The sequence below is a fragment of the Rutilus rutilus genome (genome assembly GCF_951802725.1).
Source record: "Rutilus rutilus genome assembly, chromosome: 7".
NCBI classification, from domain to species: Eukaryota; Metazoa; Chordata; class Actinopteri; order Cypriniformes; family Leuciscidae; genus Rutilus; species Rutilus rutilus.
This window is the reverse complement of record NC_140221.1, coordinates 38,801,337-38,828,092: the sequence shown is the minus strand read 5'-3', so window position 1 is coordinate 38,828,092 and position 26,756 is coordinate 38,801,337. Positions and strand designations below refer to the sequence as shown.

Here is a 26,756-nt window from a genome sequence, read left to right as displayed (position 1 = left end):
TCAGTCATTAAAATGTGGCATTAAGCTTCAAGCCGCATGAAAATTGTTAAAGTTAAGAACATTTTTACCCTTCAACTTTAACTTTTCTTTATGTTCGAGGTTGTCTCTTCTGTTATAAAACCCATTTAATTCATGAAATATATATATATTTTTACCTAAAAGTTGGTGCCTCACGTTGCAGGGAACTTTTTGCATTACTGTTAGATGATATTGTTGAAAAAGGGTGTAATGCCTCCTTTATTTGTTGCCTTGTGCCATATTTTTCGGCTCGGTGGTCGCCTCACACCAAGACATTCTTCAGAGGCTCAGATTAGACTTCCTACATCCATAGAGGTCAATTCTCTACAACCCTCAACTGCTCTTTAATGAAGGTGGACAGAATGGCTCAGCACTCTAAAACCTCACACACTAAACTAATGGCATTTGACAAACGCCCACATTTGGTGGATTTGCTTCAGTTCATTAGTGAATGTTACGTTGTGGTTAGGATCACAGGATAACTCGCCCTACCCTTACTTTTCTCTACTTTGGGAATTTGTTTGTATAATGAAGTTTAGTGCTGCAAATGAATAGTTGCTTGCACCTGTTTAATAACTATATATACATATGCATAAATGAAAATTATATATATATCATTTTCATTTGTGCATTTGATATATGCATTTTTAAGTAACTTTGCCTAAATTTTATCATATTGTATATTAACTGGTATGCAAAATATTACTTTTTAAAAATACGCACACACATATATATATACAGGATTATTTGTCATACCAATTAATATACAATCAGATAAAAATCTGATTACACCTTTCTAAATATCTACATGCACATGTTATAGTTTTCTTTGAAACAGGCTCTTGTATGCACCTAAAAGGTGGTTTTAGTGAAATTCAATGGTGTTATGATGTAAGCTCTAAAGCGGGTCTCATACTATGAACTCTTAAAATCTGCAGGAATGACTGAGGGATTTATTCGGGGTTGGTCCCGAGTGTTAGGGAAGCTTTGGAGGCTGCTTTGCATTTGCTGAAAGGGAAATGTATTCCACAGCAAATATTTACTTGCATGGGTGGGAAGTTTCTTCCTTCTTTCAGAAAAGGCTTTTTTTAAATGTTTTATTTCTACCTCAAAGTTTAAACTGGGGCTTTAAAATGGGGAGGAAAAAAAACTTTGTTTATCAGTAACTTTAGAGAAGCACATATAATAGCACTGTAAGTTCCATAACTGAATTAGCGCTTGCTGTGCCTCATGTTTGTAATGCCTAGAAATAAAACCTTGTCTAATTTACTGCACTAATAATAAAAGACTACATTCAATTATATGACTCTCCTTTCTATGCATATTCTGAAATGATTGCACAGAAGCCACACAACGTCACTATACAATGTTTATTTGCATTAAATGTTAGTTACTGCATTTTAAATGTCTGTACAGTGATCAATTCCCTTTATAATCCATCAAAATCAGTACAGTTGACAATATTACTGCATTCAGGAAAACACCATATAACGAAAACAGTTGCATTATATATGAAATTGTTATAAAAATATGATTGTATACACAAAATTTCAGTTATTGCATCAGTGCATATTTAGCAGCATAGATGATTGCCAAAAGGCACATAGTAAGTGAAAAAGGAGGTGAAAAAAAGAACAATTGAAATTATTTGTAGAACAGTTTTTAACATGAAATTAATTATGCAGTGCTTGTGTCCCTTGAGAATTACGAATATATGCTATTTCAAATGCTTTACTTGCACACAGATTCTTTTCTTTTCTTTTTTTTTTTAACAGAACAATACGTGTATTGGACCCATGGTGAATAAAAAAAAAGTTGAAGTCGAGAGAGATGCAAAGCAGCTTTCTACTAGATCTGCTAATTGGTCTTCTACGTGTTGCAAAGGGATTAGGAACAAGCCTTATTGTTCATAGAGCAGATATATGGAATTTCATAATGAAAGTAACAATGCACCCAGTCTACAACTCGAACTCTTAGTAGTGAGTGGAATTACGTGATCATTGTTAACAGTTTATCTTATACACACACACGAGTACTTTCAAAACAATTGCAGGTTATAAAATATACTGTTAGATGGTTTTATATTTAGCAAATTAACTGTGCTGATACAATAACAGGAAGAACAACAAGTGCTTTCATTTTTCATTCATGCCAATATTCCAAACAAAACCCCTTTCAAATTCCACGGTACATTGTCACACACCAAATATGTGCTGAAGACACCAGGAGCAGCTCACAAGATGTGCGTTTTCAGTCCCGTTCTGATCATCTATTGGCTGAATCGGTCACATGACCGTCATACTTAAACTTCGTGGCACTGGCAGACTGTTTCTGAAGTCACAGTTAACAAGAGAGAGCTGAAGGATCCTGCGTCTCCAACGTCCCACCACGACCTCCCCTCCCTAAAGAGGTTGGATGGATGCTGGCGACTTGGCTTTTGGATAGCAGTGGCATCTTTGTGCCTTCAAACATCTGTCCATTCATCCTCAAAGACTTCTCTGGAGATTCTGCTGACACAAGAGGCTGTCGGTCTTCCTCTTCCGAGATTGCAAACACAGGTACAGTGACGTGATCGTCCTCCACGCTTGATGCTTCAGCTTGGTCCTGCTGCTGGCTGGTGTCGGAGAGCGTGTTTGAGGTCGTAATTCCATTGGCTTGTGGTTTGGAGGACTCGGACGTGCCAGAGAGCAGGCCAAAGCATGGAGTGTTGAAACGGGTGCGTCGCAGGTTGCTGGTGGAGTTGAGCCGTCGCTGGCGCTGGGCAGGTTGAGTCAGGGGGTACGAGGCATTGCTCATGAAGGAGTCGGAGTGGCAGCTGTTGGCATGACTGTGAAGAGGGGCGTCGGAAAGGACCTTTCCTCTTCCAGCATCAGTAGCTGTGCTTGGGAGTCCCTGAGTGCACATTGTCACAGTCAATTTAAAAAAAAAAAAAAAAAAAAACCTTTAATAAAATGTTCTTCATTGCTATATCTATTCTAAAAATACAACAACACTATTTTCTTTCCTGTGTTGATATTTCTTATTGAAACAGGATGTTTCAAGTAATGAGAAACATTGATGGGCTCTTCAAACTAATTCAATTATCTTTTTCTTTAAACCTTAAACCTTTTAATGTGTCATTCATTTTAATCCTTCACATCATGTGCATGCCTGTTTGTGATGGCAACTTTAATAATACTGGGATGTTACAGTTCTCAAAATACAAAATAATGTACACTGAAGACTGGAGTAATGGCTTCTAAAAATCAGCTTTGACTTCACAGTTCAAAATACATTCAAATAGACAAAAAGTTGTTTTAAATTGTATTTCACAGTTTAATAATATGATCAATATTGATGAACATAAGAGACTTCTTAGTAGATCTTACAGCATGAAAGAAAAAACACTTTTTTTGCCACCACCCATGCTTACTTATGCTGAATGAAACAAAAAGTGATAAAGAAAACCATTATGATGAATGTTCTTCATCGTGGTCATCGTTAAGAGCGCATTTATGGGTCCGAATGATAGGTTGTCAATGTTACAAATTTGTAAAAATGTCACTAATTAAATTTGAATCATATTTTTTATGTGATTAAAAAAGGGCTTATGTGTCATTACTCACACTGTCCACCAGCTTGGTGAAAGGGCTGTTTGCGTTCCAGCTGCACCATTTCTTATGGAGTTGAGGAAGAGGAGGAAGGAGATCCTGGAAGGTTCGGACACTCCACGCTCGTGGTCGTGTGCTGTTTGTCGATCCGGTTTGGCTGCTCTTTATCACAGTAGGCAGTGCAGGATCTGGAGTCGACCAGTCGAAGGGGCGGCTGGGTCCAGTGTCACTGTGTCTCAGGAAACGCTCTCGTTGCTACAAAAGAGAGAACAAATTTAGGAGATGAAGTTTTTTTTTTTTAAACGGGCGAACACTATAAACCCCTCTATGTTGTAATAAATACTTGATATGGTAGCACTACTAATTCTATAGATTACTACTTGTCAGGCACTTTAGATAGTGCACTAAAGGCAAAAAGATAAGTAGCCTACAAATGGTCAGAATCACATTATCTTGGAAATATTATGCATTTGTATTGTTCACTTGTGTAATGATAGTTTTACCCTGTAGTGGATGTTCACTACGCAGAATAAACAATAATATTTATTTATTATATTTTATTCCATGGCTCTGTGGAATACTTCATTCTGATTGGTCAATCGTGCCATCAAGCGGTATGTTGTTCCCCGATAACAACCGGTAAAAACTGATAACACAGGCCCATCCGGGTAACTGAAGTCGGCGCTTTAAGCTTGCTAGGAATGTTTTTTCCTTGTGGAAGTTTTGCGTTTGGTGAGCTAATAAAATATTAAAACTCAAATCAATATTTTGTGAACAGTTATTTAATGATGTCATCCGGTATCGCGGACTCGCTATCTCGTTTCATTCAAACGCAGCTTCTGCCATTTTGCATGTTTTGATTGTTTTGTACACTGTGATTTTGATATCAAATCAATATCTCTTAGCTCCATAATTATTTACGTGGCGAAATACCGTGCATTAAGTGGTATGACTGTACCGTAGCCTATGCCCATCTAGTTTGAACCGTGCTAGAAACTGCTCTCTCAACGGAAGCTTTGCATTTAAAGACCTAATAAAATATTTCAACTCAGATCAATATTTCATGTCTAATTACTTACTTTTATTCAGCAAGGATGGATTAAAGTGAGAGTTTCTATTTTTCTTTCTTTCAAAAAAAAAAAAAAAAAAAAAAAAAAAAAAGGATTTACAAAAATAATATGCAGGACAACTGTTTTCACCATTGATAATAAAAATAAATGTTTCTTGTGACACTGAAGACTGGAGTAAAGATGCTGAAAAGTCAGCTTTACCATCACAGGACTGTTATATTATTTATATTATAAAAACACGTGTTAAATGTGTTTACCACTTTCATCAAAAAGGAATTCTCAAAAGAAGTATTATCAAATATTTGAGGAAACGGAAATCCATTAAGATTGTACAACATAATCTATAATACTACTATAATTACCTTGATAATACAATTAAATAGTTTCAGAATGAGTCCAGTGTGTGAACTTTGTAAGCCACTTTCCTGACTAAGTAATTTGGGCTTCATAAATGGTCAAAATCACTGACTCCAAGTTACTCGAAATGAAATTTTATAATGAATAAACGTTCATTAGTGTAAAGGATCTAATAAAGGCTTCCAGTGCAGTATGAGCCTGCTGACCAACTTTTGCCTTAGGAGTTGCTTTAGTAGGATTCAGATGGATTTCTCCCATTCTCTTGAGCAGTTTCAGACGCCGTGGCAGAGACCGTAATCTAAATGGGGTCCACGAGACCTCCAAATGTGTCAGTCAGCTGAGTCAGCTGTTAACTGGACATGTGCAGCGTGTGGGCGAGTATCAGAGGGGGTTTTCTCATCAGTGGGAGTTTGACAGTCCTCACACATGATCTCTTGCAGCTCCCCATGTCTAGACGAGTATTATGCAGGGTTTAATCTTGAGCTGTTCTGGCACTGTTCCGTAAATTAACCAAGACAATACCAAATTGTCCGGTTGTTGTGGGCAAATGCAAAAAACAAATATGGATAAAGAAACTACAGCGCCAAACAGTTAGCAGGAAACCAGCCGGACACCACAGAGACGCAGGTTTCTGATTCTTCTCAAACCTCCTTGGATGAACACACAGCTTGGCAAATTTTTCATGCCACATTTCAGAGCCAAAGCAGCATGGACCACACACACACACACACACAGAGCTGGAGCTGGGAAATTGGCTACAGACTTATAGCATTCATTAGTCAGAGCTATTAGTGGGCCAGCTCCCCCTGTCCCAGCAGCCTCTAGTGAAGAGCTACTTCTCTGCCCCTCATCCAGCACATCATCGCACACCATGAAGCTTGGCCTCCATCAGCGTACTACACTGAATTGTTTTCAGCATGAATAGCTGGTGCAGTGTCATGAAGAACGTTTGAAACTACCAAGCAAAAGTAAACAGAGTATCAAACAGTTCCAGTACTAAGAAAGCAATGAAAACACCATTTAAAAAAAATATAAAAGATATCAGAGTGACCTTCAAAAGTAAAGTATTTGGACACTTTGCATTAGACAACAAACTATCAAAAAAAAAAAATGTGTGCAGGTTATTTATTCAACACTAACTTTATTCACTTTTTAGTGGATGTATATAAGGCCATTTTCCCTGAAGTTCACAGTCACAAATTAGGTTCCAAAGGAGAAAGTCTGAAACCCACTCTGCTGTTTACGCTTTCTTTTTTGTTCATTGCATTAAGGACAACAAAATTATATGTGTCATCCTGTAGTTACTGCATTACATTTAAAAAGAAAGGAAATTTTAAATAAAGGGAAATATAAAAATAAATAAAAGTACATAGACGTACAAACGTAACAAGATGTACACAGATATACATACATACATACACACACACACACACATACACACACATTAAGAGGGTACATACATACACACACACACACACACACACACACACACACACACAAATTACATTTTAAAATATATTAAAACAGAAAAGAGTTATTATAAATTGCAAAAATATTTCACAATATAAAAATTTGTATTGCATTTTTGATCAAATAAATGCAGCTGTGGTGAGCATAAGAGGCTTTTTACATCAACATAAAAAAAAAAAACGTATCAACCCCAAACTTCTGAACGGTAGTGTATATACAAAATATATCAAAGTTTCTCATCTATTTCTGGATGTAGAAATGTAGAAGAAGAATCAGATACTCACAGTATGTGGAGAGAAGGGCAGTTGGGCTGAGGTGGGTGCAGAGGCGATGACAAAAACCTCATCTGTGCCCAGCTCTAATTCAGTAAGACCACTGGAGAACAGCTGCAGATCACTCTTCTCTGACACGTCACAAGCTTCAGAGCACCGTGAACATGTGGAATGTCAAATTTATAAAATGACTGTAAATACTTCAGTTTAACGCATATATAAAAAGCTAAATAACTGTTTGCATTTGTCATGGTGCCAAAAAAAAAAAAAAGGAAAACATTTAAGTTCTCTAGCTGGTACGATTGGACCAAATTAAAGAAAGGGGGATTTTCTGATTTAGAGCTTAGCATAAAGCCGATGTAAGTACTGCATATATTCTCGACCTCCCATTAAGATAAAGTGACTTCATACATTTGTGTTTAGGAAATATTCATGGCTCAGAAAAAAAAAAAAAAAAAAAAAAAAAAAAAGTGTTTTTTTCTTCATAATTTCATTTGAAATGGTTACTGCTGAACACAAAATCATACTGTGCCACCGTAAAGTCACACCAGTCATCAACAAATACAGGTTTAACAGCTGTGTCCATATGTTTAGGACTGTGAGTAATACTTCATTGATCATTAATACTAATGATACTTATTGCAATTAAAAATATATTTTTATTGGACAATATATTTTTATTGGACACTAAACAGAATTGAATCAAAAGTTCAATCTGTGATATTTTTCTAAATTTTATATTAGTAGTAAATGGGGACACAAATGGCGCAGTCTCCGGAGAAACAGAAAAACCTCACACATAACTTTCATATTATTGTTTCACATATAATTTTGCATGAAAAATAATGAAATGCACCTTGTTGTTTCTGTTGAAACAAATAAAACAAATGGCATTGTTTTACTTCAAATGCCGTTATTTCCAGGTGGTTTGAATAGAGAAGGAAATTCACTTTTCAGCAAGCTACACTCTAATGGAGTTCTCGTAGTCTTGCAGTACTGTTCTTGAATTTCAGTAATTTAGCTTTTTATCTGTCCCTAGAAGAGCCAAATGAATCTTAAATGTATAGGTTCAGATAGGGGACAAATGAACTCAACAGCTTTACCGAAAGGAACCCAGTGACCCTAAAGTTCACTTCATCTGACAACATCGATGAAGAAAACAATACATCGTGAGAGAGAGAGAGAGAGAGAGAGAGAGAGAGAGAGAGAGAGAGAGAGAGAGAGAGAGAGAGAGAGAGAGAGAGAGAGAGAGAGAGAGAGAGAGAGAGAAAAAGAGAAAAAGAGAAAAAGAGAAAAAGAGAAAGAGAGAGAGAGAAAGAGATTCATGGACTGAGGGAGTGATATGGAAGGGAAAATAAAATTAGGTAGTAGACGCATAAAGACATACTAAGCACCTGTATGGGACAGACTGCGGTTGAGGGAATGGTTGTTGTTGTCGTTCACTGTACCCAGCTGCTGCTCCAAGTCATTAGGAGAAACCATCTGTAGCTCACTCACATCTGCCGCTGAATTTAGCACTCCTTCTGGAGCCTACAACACAGTACCTCACATTAATTCTACATGAACAGACAGGGTCCAAAATGAACACTCGCCAAGCACCTAATGTCAGTACAAACTGAAGACTCGCCATGCACCAGAAAGAAAAAGAGGAACAAAATCACTGTGTATTCATGTTTTTGTGACAGAGATCAAGACTGCTCATCTAATATTCACATGTATAATTGTCACATGTATGTATGTATTATGTATACAGTGTATATACTATATACTATATACATACACATACACGTCTCATATTTTGACTTTACCTCTGAGCTGATGGAAGATGAAGCATTGGCTCCTTTCGCGCATAGTTTCGGTCTGGGAAAACAACAATACAAATAACATTATCTCGTTTGTTTTTACTGTCACTGTTATTGGTCATCAAGTGTTCTATTAAATGAGTGTTTACTTCTCTCAGCTGAACGACATTCAAATATCTGCTATGAGTTCTGGTAGGACATGGTGAGAACTGTCTGGTATGCTCACAGTAGGAGTTTTGGTAGGAGTAAGTTGCAGGGTGAATCAGAAAATGATGCTTTAAAATCGAATGTAATTGCATGACCTCTGAAGCCAAGAGAGGCCAGGTCATCAGCAAATACATTTTTTTTATTTACTGATGAAATTCATAACCAGACAGTAATATAAGCACAATACCCCACATTGAATAGTTGAAAATAATAGTTTTATAAGCCCCACCTGTTCATTATTAAAATAAAATGTCATTCTACAGTAAAATTAATAATAAAACAAATTAAATAAAAGTTCATTATATAACATTATACTTGTATAATTTATACTGTATGCTTGTATACTTTATACTTGTGCATATACACCGAGATATATTGGATTACAATATACCTGTAGGCAATTTTGGGATATATCTATTCCTTATAAACCCTTTGTTATGATCCACCAATGGACTGTGGGATGTCAATAGATTTTGGTGTTACCTTACATTACAAGGTCAGTGTGAAGTTCATAAATGGCAAATCCCACTAAATGGCAAATGTGCTTCAAGTCTCCAAACAAACAAGGTATATTAAAATGTCACAAAACAGTTGTGTATTGTTAAAAGCCAAACATGTGTTGGAACGAATAAATTATGTAAACATAGATTCTGTTTGTAACAGTAAAATTTAGAAATGGCCCTGTTTATACCGGTTATTAAAATATGTCTTCAATGTGATTGGATCACCCAAGAAAGATGTATGTTAATACCAGGTGTAAACAGCATTTGAAAAGATCACTACAGCACATATAAATCGCTTCATTCATGTTTCATAAATCAGTTCTGTGGGTGTCAAAAGTCACGCTGTTATTCCCACTGGGACCAACAAAGAATGAATCTGACATTATGGATTCTTTGAAACATCATGCTTTGTGATTTAACAAACAATTGAATCATCTTTGTAGACAACTGGTCTCTTTTTTTTCTCCATTCTACCATTTCACTCGGCTTCTTATATTTCTTCCGCTTCCTTTCCTCTCTATTGTGTGACTGCACCTCGCTTTTGTGCATTTAAGTTTAATGCCAGGTGCGGCACCATGAATATGCTCAGGTATGAATAGTGTTTTAACATCAAAGTGTTTCCGAAAAAGAAGAAGAAAGACTTGATTTAAGCTGATTTAACAATGGTGAAAAATACTTCCAGCTGTGTCAACACCAACTCATCTGACTTAAGTTGTCACGGACATGGTACAGTGTATGGCTAATTCTAAAGTGAACGAATGAACAAAATTATTGTGATGAAACAGCTAGTTTGTAATGGACTGAGAAGGAGGATGTGTTAGAATCCAAATGTTGAATACGAAGACTTAAATGTCGGAATGTCACATTCTAATAATTTCACAATGCACAGTGAAAACAGTAATATTTTTTTAAATATTATTACAATTTAAAATGGCTGTTTTTATTTTAAGATTTGTTAAGATGTAATTAATTCATTTATGTTGAATTTTCAGCATCATTACTCCAGTCTTCAGTGTCACGTGATCTTTCAGAATTCAGTCTAATATGCTGATTTGCTCCTATAAAAAACACATTTGTTATTATTATCAATGTTGAAAGCAGTTGGTTAATATTATTTTTTTGTGAAAACAATTTTTTCTGGATTCTAAAGTAAAAAAACAAACAGAAATAGAAATAATTGGAAAGATTACAAAATGTCTTTGTATCACTGATCAATGTAATGCATCCTTGCTGAATAAAAAAAAAATATATATATATATATTATCAAGATCTGAATTTATATATATATACACATGTCTCTCAATTCACCCAGCAACTCTTAAGTCAGATATGTTCGCATGGCTGCATTGGATTTTTACGATGTAATTTCTGGATCAACTACAAATAAATCTCTCCACTTGTAGAAGAAACCTCCTTACCTGAAAATCACACAGAGGATGCCAGCAAGGGCCACAGCAAACACGACTGTTCCACTCACTGCACCAAGAAGTGCACCAGTTTTGCTGTCCGAGGACAATACCGATCTCTGTTGTTTGGTTGTGAATGCTTGTGTTTGATTCTGGTAATGGAAGAGGAGAGCAAAACCACGGCCCCAGTGGGTAGTGGTTATCAACTCCATGATGACCTCCACCATGTCATCGTCAGACCCAAACACCAACTGGCTGCTAGAAGGGCGTCTAGAGCCGCAGAATCGGGTGGAGAAGGTGATGAGATCAGATATGTAGAGGACATCATGGGGACAGGCATCAATCAAAGGTGGCTGGGTGTCAGGGCTCACAGCTTCATCCGTTTCTGTGGCTGTACGTGGACTTGTGGAGATCCAGTCACTGACTGCTCTTGATGTCTGAGGTGAAATAGAATTTCTGTCTTCAACTGGCTGCTCTCCGGATAATGGAATCGATGGTTGTGGAGCCGAGGGGGAATCGGACAGCATTTTGGCAGAATTGGAAACTTTGGTCATCTCCATTTTGGTGGACTGCTCTTGGATAACCACTTGCTTGACCTCCTCTTTATGTGTGGACTGGGGTTCTTTTGGACTCCCAAGGCCTTTTGATACCAGCCCGCTGCCATCATTCGGTACCTCGTCCACAACAGTGGAGGTGTATCTTGCAGGACTGTTATGGCTCTCAAAGACATCGAAATCAAACATCTCCATGATTAGCTGGTGACCAACAGGCACAAAGAACTGCCACACACAGTGAGTTCCAGATGAATAGTTATATGGAAAGCCAGGTGACAGAATGAGGCCCTGCACATCCACAACATCCACCTTGGCTCCACAATCAAAGTAAACCTAAAGACCAAAGACAAAAAGCATCAGATGCATTTCTACTGTCACAGCCTGGAACCAAACAGCATTACAAAATTGATACAAAATACACTGATGGCCTGCTTATGACCTTTGACCAAATTCAACTAAAATATAACATTCCAAACTAGGCCTACTTTCAATACATACAGTTAAGAGAAGTAAAAAGAAAAGCAGTTGGTTCAAGGAATATAAAACAATCGTTCCCCTCTTTACCAAGCCTTTTCACTTTTAAAACCAAAGAAACTGTTGTCACAAATATATAAGTTATTAATAACTACAGACAAATAAATAGCAATTCCTACTCAAAAATTTACTACTTGCATGGGTACAGAGAACGTTAACTGGCAACACATCTGCAATGTGACCCTGGACCACAAAACTTTTTGAAATTGAGATTTATACATCATCTGAAAACTGAATATATGAGCTTTCTATTGATGTATGGTTTGTTAGGATATGAAAATATTTGGCCGAGATACAACTATTTGAAAAACTGGAATCTGAGGGTGCAAAACAATTGAAACATTGAGAAAATCGCCTTTAAAGTTTTCCATTTATGTTTGTGATTGTGCTGCATTCACTCACAAAAAGAAATGTTTTATATATTTACAGTAGGAAATTTACTAAATATATTCATGGAACATGATCTTTACTTAATAACCGAATGATTTTTAGCATAAAAGAAAAATCGATAATTTTGACCCATACAATGTATTGTTGGCTATCGCCACAAATTTACCCGTGCTACTTGTGACCGGTTTTACTTGTGATCCAGGATCACATATACATATACAAGTAAAATTCAACTGATCCAATACAAACTGCTACATAGAACGCATATTACAACGCACAAACTTTACCAAATGGGATATTTAGACAACAACAAATGTACACACTGTCCAACTTATATTGATAATCATTTCCATGCCTTTTGGGACTGCTGATACATTCAACACTTTTGGTTGGAGGTCGTGGACAGGTTATCAGAGATTCTTGGGCTCAGTATCCCAGCGTGTCCAGAAATAGCGTTACTTGGTGTAATAATGGTCCACTGAAGGCAAGTTTGTAAAGAACCCAAGTGCATTTTATTTACAGAACGTGATCAAACATAAAACAAAGGCATGACATGGCATGAACAAAACATAAACATGACAGGACCTTACCCACAGAGGTTACAGTGAAACAATACTTGACCAAGACACATGGCAAACATGAGGGCTAAAATACACAAGGACTAGACAAGGGACATCTGTGAACAATTAAACAATGAACCAATGACAACATGACACATCAGACAAGGGAACACATGACAGGATCACAGGGAATCACATGACAAAGACATGAAACATGGCTGACATTAGGGTTGGGCCGATAAACAATGCCATCATCCATCACGATGGCTGACAGACCAGACTTTATAGTTACTTACACTGTGTATCTGATATGAATAAAACACGTCGGCAAATATATTTGAATGGATTGTTACTGCTGCTTCCATAGACACCCATTGTGTATTTTACATCAAAAAGGGGAGGCCATCTTTGGACGAGACTCTGGAACGGCGGCGGCCATCTTGGCAGAGGGCTCATGAACGGCGGCGGCCATTTTGGGACAAAATTCTGGCGTGGTGGCAGCCATCTTGGCCGAAGACACAGGCACGGCTGACATGGTGTGAACAGTCTCTGGCTCGGTAGGCATGACGTGAATAGTCTCTGGCTCAGCAGGCATGACGTGAACAGTCTCTGCCTCGGCAGGAATGGCGCGAAGAAGCTCTGGCTCGGCAGGCATGATGTGAAGAGGCTCAGGTTCGGCAGGCAGGAACCAATGACAACATGACAAATCAGACAAGGGAACACATGGCAGGATCACATGACTAACAGGGAATCACATGACAAAGACATGAAACATGACTGACATGAAACAAAACCAAAACAAGACGTGACACTTGGAGATTTATCTACACTAACTATATCTAAACATCAAGAACAATTTATACTCATTGCACTAACTACAGCAAAAAAAATTAAAATAAATAATCTTAACTGGAAAGACAGAATAAAGCTATCAATAATCCTTTGGCTCAATCTCCAAATAACACAATGCAATATGGAAAAACTTACAGCATCTGTAAAATCTAAACTCGATATCTTCAACTGGGTCTGGTCTACATTCCTTCACTACATAGATGCCTGATTCCTCATTGCATTCACTGAAATGACGCATTAAGCTGTATGTCACAGTGAAAGAATATGACATTAAGAGAATAATCATCATATTGTACAAATTAGACATTCTTGCACATTAACAAATAGTAAAATTTTCCTTGCGGGACACTATTTGCAATGCTTTTCATGTGGAGGTCAAAGAGTTGCATGCGTTGACTTTATAGCAGCACATTTAAAGATAACTTTGCATGGTAGAAAAAGAAAGATATAACAAATGGAAATTTTAGCACCACTTGAATTTAGATTAAGATAAACATGTTCAACATGTTATAATACACTTAATAACAGTGGAGAATCAGCAGACTGTTCAAGATAATTCTTCCCAGAACCTGCACTCCAGGGGTTAACGCTACGGTCCTAAAACATCTTAATAGGCCAGTGGTAGTTCTAGCATCAAAAGTTCAATAGGATGGCACAAGTTCAACAAACTAACGGGAAAGTCTTTGGCACTCCTCCGGTTCGTTTGATGCAACATTAAACATTGGTAAACAATTTTGGCAGCCGTCGTTGGTCTGAAGGTTAGTCGTTAGATGCTATAAAACGACATAAAGCATTGCCCTGTTTTGATCGTTTCAGTGCAATAACAACAGACAGCTGTAAAAGAAACCCACCGAGAAACAAAACTAAATGTTCTGTTCAGAAAATTAGCTTCGGTCTGCCTCTCCCAAACCTGAACTATTCAACCCTTCCTCCTTCATCGGGTATCAAAGCTGGATATGCTGGCTGCTTTGCTAACCCCAGGGAGGTATTCCTTCAGACATGCTGTTCGTAATATCTCACAGGTGTGCAGGATGAGGGGACCTCGGTATAATTAAAGGCAGATGGGGATCAGGGCTAGACCACTCCAAACCAGACCTTGGCAGGGGCCTGTTTGTTTATTGGGCTTCCTGTTGGCACTGGTTCTGGACTGTGGGATGGAATAAAAGAACTGCAAGACCTCAACAACGCCAGACAGTAGGGTTGGGCGGTATTACAGTAATATCGGATACCGCGGGATCTTAAAATAGCACCGGTATCAGTTTCAATACCGTCATTACCGGCACTTATATAGCCTATAATATATATATAATTTATTTATTGCCTAAAAAATGCTTATGTGTGGTTGCAGTTTGGCAATATTTCTGGTTCCAACCGAATATGAAGGGAGAGGCGGTAAATACTGACGAGGCAATGTGTAAATTGTGCAATAAAAAGGTGACCGGTAAACACCTCTAACGTTGCATCTCCGAAACAACCGCCCACTCACTGCTGCCAGGATACATAAGCGCATTAAGTTTCGTATTTGTTAAAATATTATAATGTTATTTTTTCCATCTTTGTTGATTATGAAAAGTGAACAGCACAAATAAGATGGGATGCATCGGGAGTCAGACGATTTGACTATTTCAATAAATTTAGTTTTGTAAAAGGCCTCTTTAAAACGAATTTCGTTTTGTATAAATTGTATCTAAATTTTTATAAAATTTTCATCATCCAATATGCCTGGATTTAATATAATCATGACATGATGGGCATGCCGCTGTCACTTGCATTGAAATCTCATAAAAAAGGCTATGCCTCACAGACATGACAAATAAATAAAGCTTGAAATTTCTTTAAACGAAAGAATTAAAAACGAAAGAAATAGGCAACTCACTGATTAGGCTAAGTAATCCATGATGTGCATTTCTCTCGTTCATACAGAGATGCGATCGTTAATTTCATTAAACGAAACAATTCAAAACGAAAAGAAATATAGTCTGATTAATCCATGGTGTGCATTTCTCTCTATAGCGTTCACTACAGAGATATGGCGATCGTCAATTTCTTTAAACGAAACAATTCAAAACGAAAGAAATAGGCTACTCACTGATTAGGCTAAGTAGGGGAGAGCGGGGCACAAAGTAACGCTTTTTGACTTTCTCAATTTGTGTAAATCTACTTATGGTTCAGAGTATTTTTTTTTTCCCACATTAATTTCCCACATGTCTGGTACAATTATGTGTTTTTGTTTTATTAATACAGTGTATACTTTTTTCTTGATATACCCCGAAAGAATGGAAGTGAAATGTGACAACATGCCCCATAGGTGGGGTACATTGTAACATGTGAGGGGCACATTGTAACATAACATATGACAGCTTAAAATGTTATCTGAGCTAATAAAAAAAATATACAAAACAAACTAAAACATTTTCTAAATAAAATACAATTAAAAAACTTTTTCATATAAAATAATGGCAATTTTTAATAATTAAATATAAACTCATTTTTTGAGTTTTGACTATGAACACATGAAAACACAGCTATACAAAATAGTTCAAAACAAATAAATAATTAGTAATTTCTGAACATTGACTCTCAGTCTTTATTCACCTTTTTCTCATGTTTTCTCAATAAAATTAATAAAAGTATAGAATATAATAGCATATTTCTAATAGGGGCACATTGTAACGCAGTGTTACAACATGCCCCGCCTGCACAACTGGGATTTAAACCTGGCTAGTGTCTTCTGCTAGTTAGCGAAACATTAAATAACTATCTCAACTGTTAAATAACATCTTGGAGATTAAAATAATATCAGATTTGTCTTATTTTAAGTAAACACAAAAAATAGAGATTAAAAATTAACTTAAGTAAGAAATTTACTTTTGCTATGGTTTAATAAATGTCTATGGATATCTTCCAAAAATAAAATAATTTTGGCGGAATTTTTTTTCTATATAGTGTTGATATGGCAACTAGTAAATACACAAAGCTTCGTCATCCAAGCATGTGCGGAAGTATTTAAAACAAGCGTGTTACAACTAACCCCGCGTTAGGTTGTGCCCCGCGCTCCCTATTAATCCACGATGTGCATTTCTCTCTAGGCGCGTTCATGCGGAGATGCGATCGTCAATTTCTTTAAACGAAACAATTCAAAACGAAAGAAATAGGCTACTCACTGATTAGGCTAAGTAATCCACGATGTGCATTTCTCTCTAGGCGCGTTCATGCGGAGATGGCGATCGTCAATTTCTTTAAACGAAACAATTCAAAACGAAAGAAATAGGCTGTAATCCACGATGTGCATTTCTCTCTAGGCGCGTTCATACGGAGATGCGATCGTCAATTTCAGTAAACGAAACCATTCAAAACGAAAATAAATAGACTAGCCTACTCTCTGTAATCCATGATGTGCATTTCTCTAGCGTTCACTACGGAGATGCCGATCGTCAATTTCTTTAAACGAAACAATTCAAAACGAAAAGAAAAAGGCCACTCTCTGATTGTGTAATGATGTGCATTTCTCTCTATAGGCGCGTTCACTACAGAGATGGCGATCGTCAACTTCCATCTTTGCAGAAAAGTTTTATTAATAAAAATCAATGGACACGCGTCACCGGATTGCACTTCTTGCTTGTTGCGCGCACACAGATATGTTGAATAATGGTGGGCTCGGGCTCATAATAACAGTTAATGCCGTCGGCCTGACTCAGACACAACGTGCAGGGGTTGGGCTTGATTTTTTTGTTGTTGTTTTTTTGCCCGATCTGGCATTCAGTTTCTGAACGGTGTAGGCACAAGCCAACAGTTTGGTGACGCCGTCTGAGTCCATTATGTCATAATTTTTAATTAGTCACGGTAATACCGTATACCCCGGTAAAATAGGGAGGCGGTTTGACGGTTTCAAAATTCGAATACCGCCCAAGCCTACCAGACAGGTAACAAGCCTAGCCCCAAGTGACGGCATTATCCAGGACAAAAAGTGAAATTAAAGTCGAGATGAAAAAAAAAATGAGCCGGTTTACCTACTAAAGACACATTCCTAGTTTTATTGTGCTTAATATATTAGTCAACAAGAAATGATTGTCTCCATAATCTTTCATCAAAACGTTGAAACATGCACTGCCCCTCTGAAACTACTTTCCTTTTCGGCTGATCACCAGGCAAAGGAATTTTTTTTTATCAAGTAGCCAAATATGACCCATTTAGACACTGTTTTATACTGCTGTTGATTTTTTAAATCTTGTCTAAAATCTATGCAGCATTTTAGTGACGGTTGATATAATAAAGGTTGTAATAATTCTAACAAAAAAGGATAGTTTTAAAAGACGATTGAGAAAATATGACCTTTATGGGATGTTCTTGAGGGCATCCACACTGTACTATCCCAGAAGTTAGAGTCTTATCATTTTCATCCTCGCCTCCATTGATCGGTATAGTGTATAATCAAACAAAGCAGGCTGAGGAAACATTAGCATTTACTTCAAGATTTGCTGTAAGATGTAACATTTTTAATCAGGCTATGGATTTGAGACCCCACCCAGCCCCAAAAACATATCTTGTTGGACAAAGCAGAATCAGTGAAAAGGTAATCTTAAATAGACAAGGCCACAGTAAACAATCTCAGCTTAACAAGGTCAAAGTAGTTTTCGCATTCATAATGCCTTTGTTTTCTTCTGTGTACACTTCTACCCTTGATTCCATGCTTTTCTCCGTTCAGGCTGTTTAAAAGAGATCAGTTGGTCAAAGCCTCATGCTGTCCAGAGTTTACCTCAGGTTCATGTGTTACTACACTAATAATTGCATGCCTGACATTTGAGCCGGTCAAATGCCAATCGCTGCTGGGATGTAAAGTAAGCCGATTTCAGGTTAGCACAACAGTAAAGCTGAGCAATGCACATGAATATGAGAGGCAGAGAACAAACTAAACCGGAACAAGAGGTGAAAAAAGGTTCAAGACAAGCATGTAGGGTTATACCAAACAGATATTGAGGAAATGCAATTGGTTAAGGTCTATGTTTCACTGAAGTGTGCTGAAGAGGCTTGTGATTTAACCAAACCACCCAGCAGCCCTTAGAAAACCACTTGGTTCAACAAGTCCAACATGATTCCGAAAGACAACAAAAAAGAAAACTTTGGCAGTGATTTGCGAGATTTTTGTAAGTACCTCCCTCTCTATTCGAACAAATAGAATTGGGTCATTACCGTGGCTCCACCATAATACTGGACTATCTGCTGGTTAGGGCAGTGTACCATGCATGGTAGACTTCACATGAATGGCGTCCAAAGTACCACAGTGTGGAATAGGAAATAGGACATTCTTATAATGCCAAACATCCCAGCTCTGTTACATCATTCATCATCCCGCACTGGCATGGCGTAATTAGTTTAGTTGTCTTTTCTCACACAGGGGACATTGGAAGGCTTTGCTGTTTGGTTAGATAGCCTTTTAATAAAACGAGGGTAATAAGAAGAGGCATTTACATAAGGTCCCGCTGGTTATTGTGCCCCAGTTGTGCTACATTAAAAGTAAAAGCAACTATTATTTTAACAATCCATTGCAATTTCAAACTGCACATCATGATCTAGGGAAGAAAAATATGAAACACAAAGGTAACAATGGAAAACGAAAATGGCATGGAACCAGTCCAAAAGAAAATAGGGCGCCATGAACCCTGAAGCCATGATTGTAGAAACACTATAAACAGGAAGGTATAAAATAATACTAGGTGATATGAACAATTCTTCCCATTTAGCCCTCGCACAAGTCCGGAAATGACAATACATGATAGCCATGGAGCCTTCCCATATATTCTAAATGCAGACACAGATGTCAATGCAATGAAGTAATCACAATTTACAACAGTAATGCAAAACAGTGCAACGTCTCTTATGCTCAACAAAGATGCATTTATTTGATCAAAAAATACAGTAAAAATTGAGATTTTGTGAAATATTATTACAATTTAAAATAACTGTTTTCTATTTGAATACATTTTAAAGCGTAATTTATTCTTGTGATGACAAAGCTGAATTTTTAACAGCCATTTTTCAATGTCACATGATCCTTCAGAAATCATTCTAATATGCTGATTTGGTGCTTTAAGAAACATTTCTTACTATTATTATCAATGTTGAAAACAATTGTGTTTCTTAATATTTTTGTGGAAACCTTGATGCATTGTTTTTTTCTGAATTTTTTGATGAATAGAAAGTCCAAAAGAACAGCATTTCTTTGAAAAATAAATATTTTATAACATTCTAAGTGTACTGTCACATTTGATGCATCTTTGCTAAATAAAAGTATTTATTTCTTAAAAAAAAAAAAAATCTTACCACAAACTTTTGAACAGTAGTGTATATGTATTTATTATTATCCTACTATTTAACCGTTATTCCATTTGAATTAGAGAATCTGTTCCTTCTGTAAACTGCTAATGCAACAGCAACTCTTGAACTGAAAAACAAGCCTCTACACTTTTAACACCAACAAACTGTAGCTGACTCAATGAATGAGTGTGAGTAAAACAGTGCCAGATAAACTCACAGCTGTCGTAGGGAACAGCAGATTTTGCAGTAAAGGCTGCAATGTGAAAAACACTGGAGCTGGAGCTTCCTCTTGTATTTGATAGGTTACACACACATCTGCCCCTTCATTCCCCCGTACAGTAAACATGTCAGTTCATAACCTCCGTTCTCATTGTTGTTTTTACAATAATTCATTCTCTGCTTGTCTCACCAACATTATTTGTACTTAAAGGCTTTGAAGAGAAAAATGTGACTCGATATGAAACGTGAGAAGTCAGCTGGTAAACTGAAAGTTTATATCTAGTTATTTTCCTGGTCTCTTTTGTGCTGAACAGTGTTTTCACAACAGAAGTTTCAGAGATAATATGAGCTGACATTATGACTACTGAAATTGTGCGAGCAGAGGGCTTAAGTAAGCCCCTTTTGCCCCCCACACACACTCAAATGCGCAAACACCCCTGTGAGTCCCCCATAAACATGCTATGGGCCCCTGTAAGGGGGCTGGGAGAGGAGCACAGCTATTTATTGGTTGTGAAAAGTGAGACTGTTCCAGGCACTATCGAGCCCAGAGAGCCCGTGATGATGTGTTACAACCGGTTACATCAGTCATAGCCTGCCACTGGACACTGAGGCCAGCAGGACAGGAAGATGACAATATTACACAATAATATTTTGATGAAAACAACACTGGTAGCGGCTGCACATCACTTTACACTGCACACAGAAACAGATTTGTATTAAACACAAAGAACTTCATTAAGTAATAAAGTAACTGAAACCAACACTAATAGTCAATAAAATGAATCCTCGAAAAGGATATGAAAAGTTAACAATAGTTCACTAAAAGCAAATGGAACCTGCAACCTGTGAAACTAATGTACTCAGTGCTCAATATTTATGCTTTACATTTTATACTACATTTATACTTTGTAAAAAAAAAAGTTTACGCAACATAAATAGGGTTGCAAAGTTTCCAGAATTTTTGGAAACTTTTCAGGATTATTTGGAAACTTTTGGAAACTTTTCAGGATTATTTGGAAATTTTCTGGAACTTTTAGAAAGTTTCTGGAAATTTACCAGAAATATTCAGCCCCTTTGCAACCCTTAACATAAATACCTTCAAGAAAAAAATGAAATAACCTAGAATAAAAATTAAATTAAATTAAATTAAATTAAATTAAATTAAATTAAATTAAATTAAATTAAATTAAATTAAATTAAATTAAATTAAATTAAATTAAAATCATGCAATATTATTTTGATAAAAAAAAAAGATCTTGGATTATTTTTTATTTGAAAATGTAATTAATTCATTTAAATGTTTTTATTTATTTTTTATTTAATGATTTATTCTAAGTAATTTTGTTTTTGTTTTCTTTTGGAGGATACAAATGTATACTCATTAATTATATATTTATAGTTTATTGTCTAAATATTAAAAGCCTAAATATAAATTTGCCAGAATTTTCCAGTTCACTAATTTTGCAATTAAAATAGTTTGCATGCATTATAATTATAAAATTTATTTTAAAATAGTTTGAAATATTTAAATACGGAGTACATCATTTTAGGACACTGCTGTGGCATTTCATGCCAACTGCACGAATGTGCCAAATCAGTCGAAGAAAAAAAGAAAGAAAAAAACTATTTTCCCAGAGCAACCCTGAACATGTTTATCATAGTTGTTTGCTCCCAGGCCATAGATGTCAATGGAATAATTCTACTAGCCACTCTCGTCTCCACAAATCACTTCCAAATTCACACAGAATGTAGTCTGCTGGCCAGGAAATGCACATTAGTGGTTCACTCCCATTAAAACTATTATGAGTGGCTTTCTCCATTCTCAGGGCATTATGGTGTAGTGAGTTTGAATAATTGAGAGAAATCACTCTGAAGTCTGAACTGCAAGTGCTTTGCATAGATATGCGAACAAAAAAACATGCATGTATGCAAGAATTTCCAACCTACACTGTGTTAACCACACTAACTCTAGAATGAGAGCAATTCATTGTCCAAAATATTGATGACTACTAGAGCTAGACCTGCATCAACACTCTCTGTCATTGCTGACAAGTATCTTAACCTACAATATATCGTAGATGACATAATATAATGGAGATTTTTAAATATATATAATCTTCATCTGATTGTGGGGGTCATGCAGCAAATTCCAAACTTGATTTGCACAGTTCTGAAAATCAAGTTAATTCAAGAGGACAAAGGAAGCATTTAGAGGGGCCAGATAATTGTGCTGAGGTACACACACTCTGTAACTGAAGCGATGCACATCAACAATGCAATAAAGCCTTTGTAAACCGCTCAGGATTCTCAGAATTCAGAATTCACAGAGGAAGAGAGTCATGACTGAATGTGACAGGTTGTCACCTCAGAAATAGCCCTTGTCCTTATGTGGCACAGTCGAGATGATGCCCTTTCCCACCAAGAAAAAAAGGAATATACTGTAGCCTATTCATCCGACCTTTAAAGGGATAATTCTGACATTTCTCTTATGTCTAAACCTAAATTACTTTCTTTTTTTCTGTGGACATTTGTAATAAACAATAATGTTGACTTCTTGACATTGACTTTTATTATATGAAAAAAAAAAAAAAAACACTGAGGGAACATAATGTTATTTTGTTTGCCACAGAAGAAATAAATGCTTTTAAACTAAAACCTAGAAACTTTTATGCGTTTAGGGCCATTCATTTACATGACACCAGTGTTTGGGGGCCTGAAAACTTTTGAAAACGTGTTTCAAAGTGCGAGTTTTTGAAAATGCTACATTTTTTGACAATTGTGACGTCATACGCATGCATTACGCCTTCAATCTATAGGCGCGTAGTGCTTTTTAACAAAGTGACATCGCCAACTACTGGCCTGGCAGCAGAATACAGCGTTTTTAGTCGTTTTCGTGAATCCGTGAACGCGGATTGTTTTGACATTGTTGTTGTCTATATGCTAAACTTAAAATAAAAAAACACACACAAAGAGGAAACTTTTCCGTTTTAGTACATCTTTATCGTGTATACTAAATAAGGGGAAATTACTCAGTGCACGTAAAAAAAAAAGAAAAAAAAGATTCAAATAGATATATCTCTGTTTATCTCACTCTGCACTACAATAATTAATAAACCATATCCATGCCTGGGAAGGGAAGAAGTATTGGTGAAAGACAGCATGTGGAATTGACCACAGAGCAATGTGTTTAATTGCATGAGTGGAGCATGTTTCCCACAGGAATCTGGTAATCACCTCAAAAACACACTAAGCTTCTCCTCAACACATATTTCCCAAACTCTTGATTTCCTAACATTGAGAAGCTACATAAACAGTGTACTGTGACGAAAGTTGACAGAGAATACAAAGGAGCTGTAGTGAAGGGAATGTGAATGGCACAATATCAAAGGTCCAGCCATTCAGTTCTGATCTATGGCTGTACATATAGCCAGGTCTAAGAACCTGCAGTCAAGTATAAACTGCTAGTGACTGCAAGTGCTGTGACACAACTCAATTCTTTTCTAAACAAAATTGTTATTTTGTGACAGTGAGATGATGCAACTATAGCCAGCTGTATTATGCAGACAGATTCCCAAAATGATACAATTTGCTAAATAAAAAGTTGCATTCATTTTAGCAAAATGTTTATACAATTTTCTACAAACATTTTGATCAAATGACTCTTTCACATGGTTAAGCAACCAGTAATAAAAAAATAAAAAAACGTGCATGTTGATCACACAACACTGATTTTGATTTGACAAGCAAAAGGTATTAACATATTAGCCTAATAATATTTTAAAGTAAAATTGATTCACGAATAATAATAATAATCATAAAAATTGTATTCAGATCTACTTGTGCCAACATATCCAACAAGAATTTCAGCCTTGTATTTGTTGTTGTTTTTTTGCAATCTCTGTACAGTTACACCACCTATAATTATTTTTATTTTTTTTACTTTAAGCCCCACAATAAAGTAAAGAACTGAAAACAGTTTGATCATAGATCGAATTATGTCATTTTAATGTATTTTTGATAACTTAATATAGGCTACCTGTACAAAAAAAACAAAAACAAAAAAAAAAACACTTTAATAATATACTTTTCCTTTCTTTTCCCCTTCATTTATTTATGTATTATTTGAGCTCACGGAACCATCTGATGCGGAACCGCTGGCCCGTGCTGAACTGACCCCGCTCAGCCCAACTCTCTGCCAGAACCGACCCGGACCACACAACAAGCTGCTCCACATTTCATCACAACACCTTCCCCAAACTTCCGAATTAAATAGGTCTATCTTTCAAACCAAGGGACCTGCTATTTTGAAGTTGTTTTAACTGCTACATATACTCCATATAGTGTACTACAGTGCAAACAAGAATCATTGCTGTAAACATTTTGACAAGCCGAAACAAACCGCAGACAAACAAAAGGGAAAGTAGGCTACTGCCACACACTTGTACTCACTTTTTGCGTAAAGCATCCAGTCACCCACAGAAGGCAGACTGTCATGTACACCCTCGTCCTTGTCAATCCGCGAAGCCCCATTTTAGTCAGTTCAGCTCGGCCAGAGACACACACAGGACTCGTCCTCTTACTCTCTCCATTCACCTGAGGGAACCCGCCTTCATAAAGCGTGGACACGCACGCAGCTACAGCGGAGGTCTGGCGGTGCGCGTTCACGACTACTGCACAGATCAAATAGACATCAGCGGGGAGAGTGAGAGAGAGAGAATGGGAACACTTATTGCCATTGCACACTGCTTTAGGGAGTGGAATTACCTTTAATCTACGTCCTAAAATGCAAGAGATTTTGTTTTAATTTAGGCTGCTTTATTTATGTGCGGCCAGCTCTGACTTAGCAGTCAATGCTCTTTGCATATTTGTTTAAACTTATAGCAAATCTTCCCTTTTATTCCCATCTATCTATCTATCTATCTATCTATCTATCTATCTATCTATCTATCTATCTATCTATCTATCTATCTATCTATCCACCTACCTACCTTCCATAATTTTCCAAGACAACATGTGACAAATAAAGAGACAAAAATGAATGTTCAAGTTATATTTATTCAGATTTTTTAAAATAATAGAAGTACCTTGATATGAAACTATAATGTCTTCATTTCATTTGAACGAAATACTTCATCACAAAAAAAGGTCCTAGTTGTTCTTTTTCTTTAACTGTACAACTTTGTTTCATTTAAGCAGAAGGTGACGCTGTGCCAGACAGCGGCAATGAAGGACAGAGATGACAACATGACCGAACACAGTGAAACATTCACAGAAATGGACTGTAAAGGCCTTTCCATGTCCATGTGAGTTATTTACAATTTCAAGGAGCTGTTTGACTGGAAAAAGTATGATTATGACACTTTTCACATGCACCAAATGATGTTTTGTATCAGTGCTTGAGTGTCTGTAGTCTGTTAGACCCCTAAGGCAGATCTGTGAGGAAATCACTATGGATTCCTTGGAAAGTCTTCTGATGGGCAGGCAGAGAACTCCAAGTGCGGTGTATCTTCAGACATCTGTAAGATCACCCTGTCAGAGATGCCGATAACATAAATCATCACTTCACTACAAACTGATCCTTATAAAATTGTTAGGTCATCATGAAACAGGCCACAGTGAAGTTTTCAACAGGTATGAATTTGCCACTTTCACATATGCTGTCCATTTAATTTCTTGAGAAAAATCATTACATTTAAAACAGATTTCTTTTTTAGCGGTTTTTTTTTTTTTTTTTTTTTTTTTTAACATCAGCATGTCTTGCACTTTGCAGCAACAATTTCCAAGATCGGTTTCTCTTTCACTCTCAAGCTCTCGCTCCCTCTCTCTCACTAAAAAATAAAATAAAAAAATCTATTTATTGGTCTCCCCTTTTAAAATACAAATGCAATTTATAATTTTATAATATATAAGATAATGAAGAGGACATAAACCAAGCACGGTAAACATTAGAAGTTGGTATAGGCCATAACTATATGACATAATTGGCTAAAAATGTGTTAATAACCCTTATTTTAACTCTTTTTTTTTTTTTTTTACATTTTATAAATTCCCTCATTTTAAATGTGTACAATGCACACACCTGTGTTTGGGGGACTATTTTATTATTATTATTTATTTTTTTGCCCTTGCTGTAGAATCAAGAGACTACAACTACTCTTGAAAGTGAGAAGGGAAGGTGAGGCGGATATGAAAGGGACCTATGAAGATATTTAGCCTACTTTAAAATACTCTACCGTTCAAAAGTTTGGGGTCGGTACGATTCTTTTTATGTTTTAGAAAGACATTTCTTATGCTAACCAAGGCTGCATTTATTTGAACAAACATACAGCAAAAACAGTAATTGAATAACTGAATTTTCAGAAGTCATTTGCTGCGTTCACGCCATGTCGTAATTACCGTAATTGCGAGATGACAACACGTGACGTTCTACTCGGAGCTGTTCACATCCTCGGACTGTGGTCAGGTGGTAAAAGTCATAGCTCTCAGAGAATTCCCAGTTTACAAGTTGAAATTACGAGTTCTACGAGGACGTAAATGCTTTTTACAAGTCATTATCTCTTAATTACGGTAATTCAGACATGACTAAACTAAACTCATCTATTACTCCGGTCTTCAGTGTCACATGATCCTTCAGTTC

The 26,756-nt window shown here is 36.6% G+C and overlaps 1 protein-coding gene across 1 annotated transcript; it reads right to left on the bottom strand.

The window, feature by feature from the left end:
- Positions 1-1,369: 1,369 nt before the first annotated feature.
- Positions 1,370-24,850, bottom strand: LOC311293578 (uncharacterized protein). Its single transcript, XM_084413964.1, has 7 exons — positions 24,569-24,850; positions 10,708-11,582; positions 8,586-8,637; positions 8,172-8,307; positions 6,790-6,923; positions 3,624-3,863; positions 1,370-2,910 (listed from the first exon to the last, which is right to left on the bottom strand). Exons 1-7 carry the CDS (start codon positions 24,647-24,649, stop codon positions 2,362-2,364), a joined length of 2,067 nt encoding a protein of 688 aa, XP_084270090.1. The 5' UTR covers positions 24,650-24,850; the 3' UTR covers positions 1,370-2,361.
- Positions 24,851-26,756: the final 1,906 nt, after the last annotated feature.

Coding starts and splice junctions, on each gene's coding strand:
- LOC311293578 (XM_084413964.1), bottom strand. CDS start 24,649: ATGGGGCTTCGCGGATTGACAAGGACGAGGGTGTACATGACAGTCTGC. Junction 3,864..6,789: donor TGCCCTTCTCTCCACATACT/GTGAGTATCTGA, acceptor TCTCTTTTGTAG/CAACGAGAGCGTTTCCTGAG. Junction 2,911..3,623: donor TCACCAAGCTGGTGGACAGT/GTGAGTAATGAC, acceptor ATGTGCACTCAG/GGACTCCCAAGCACAGCTAC.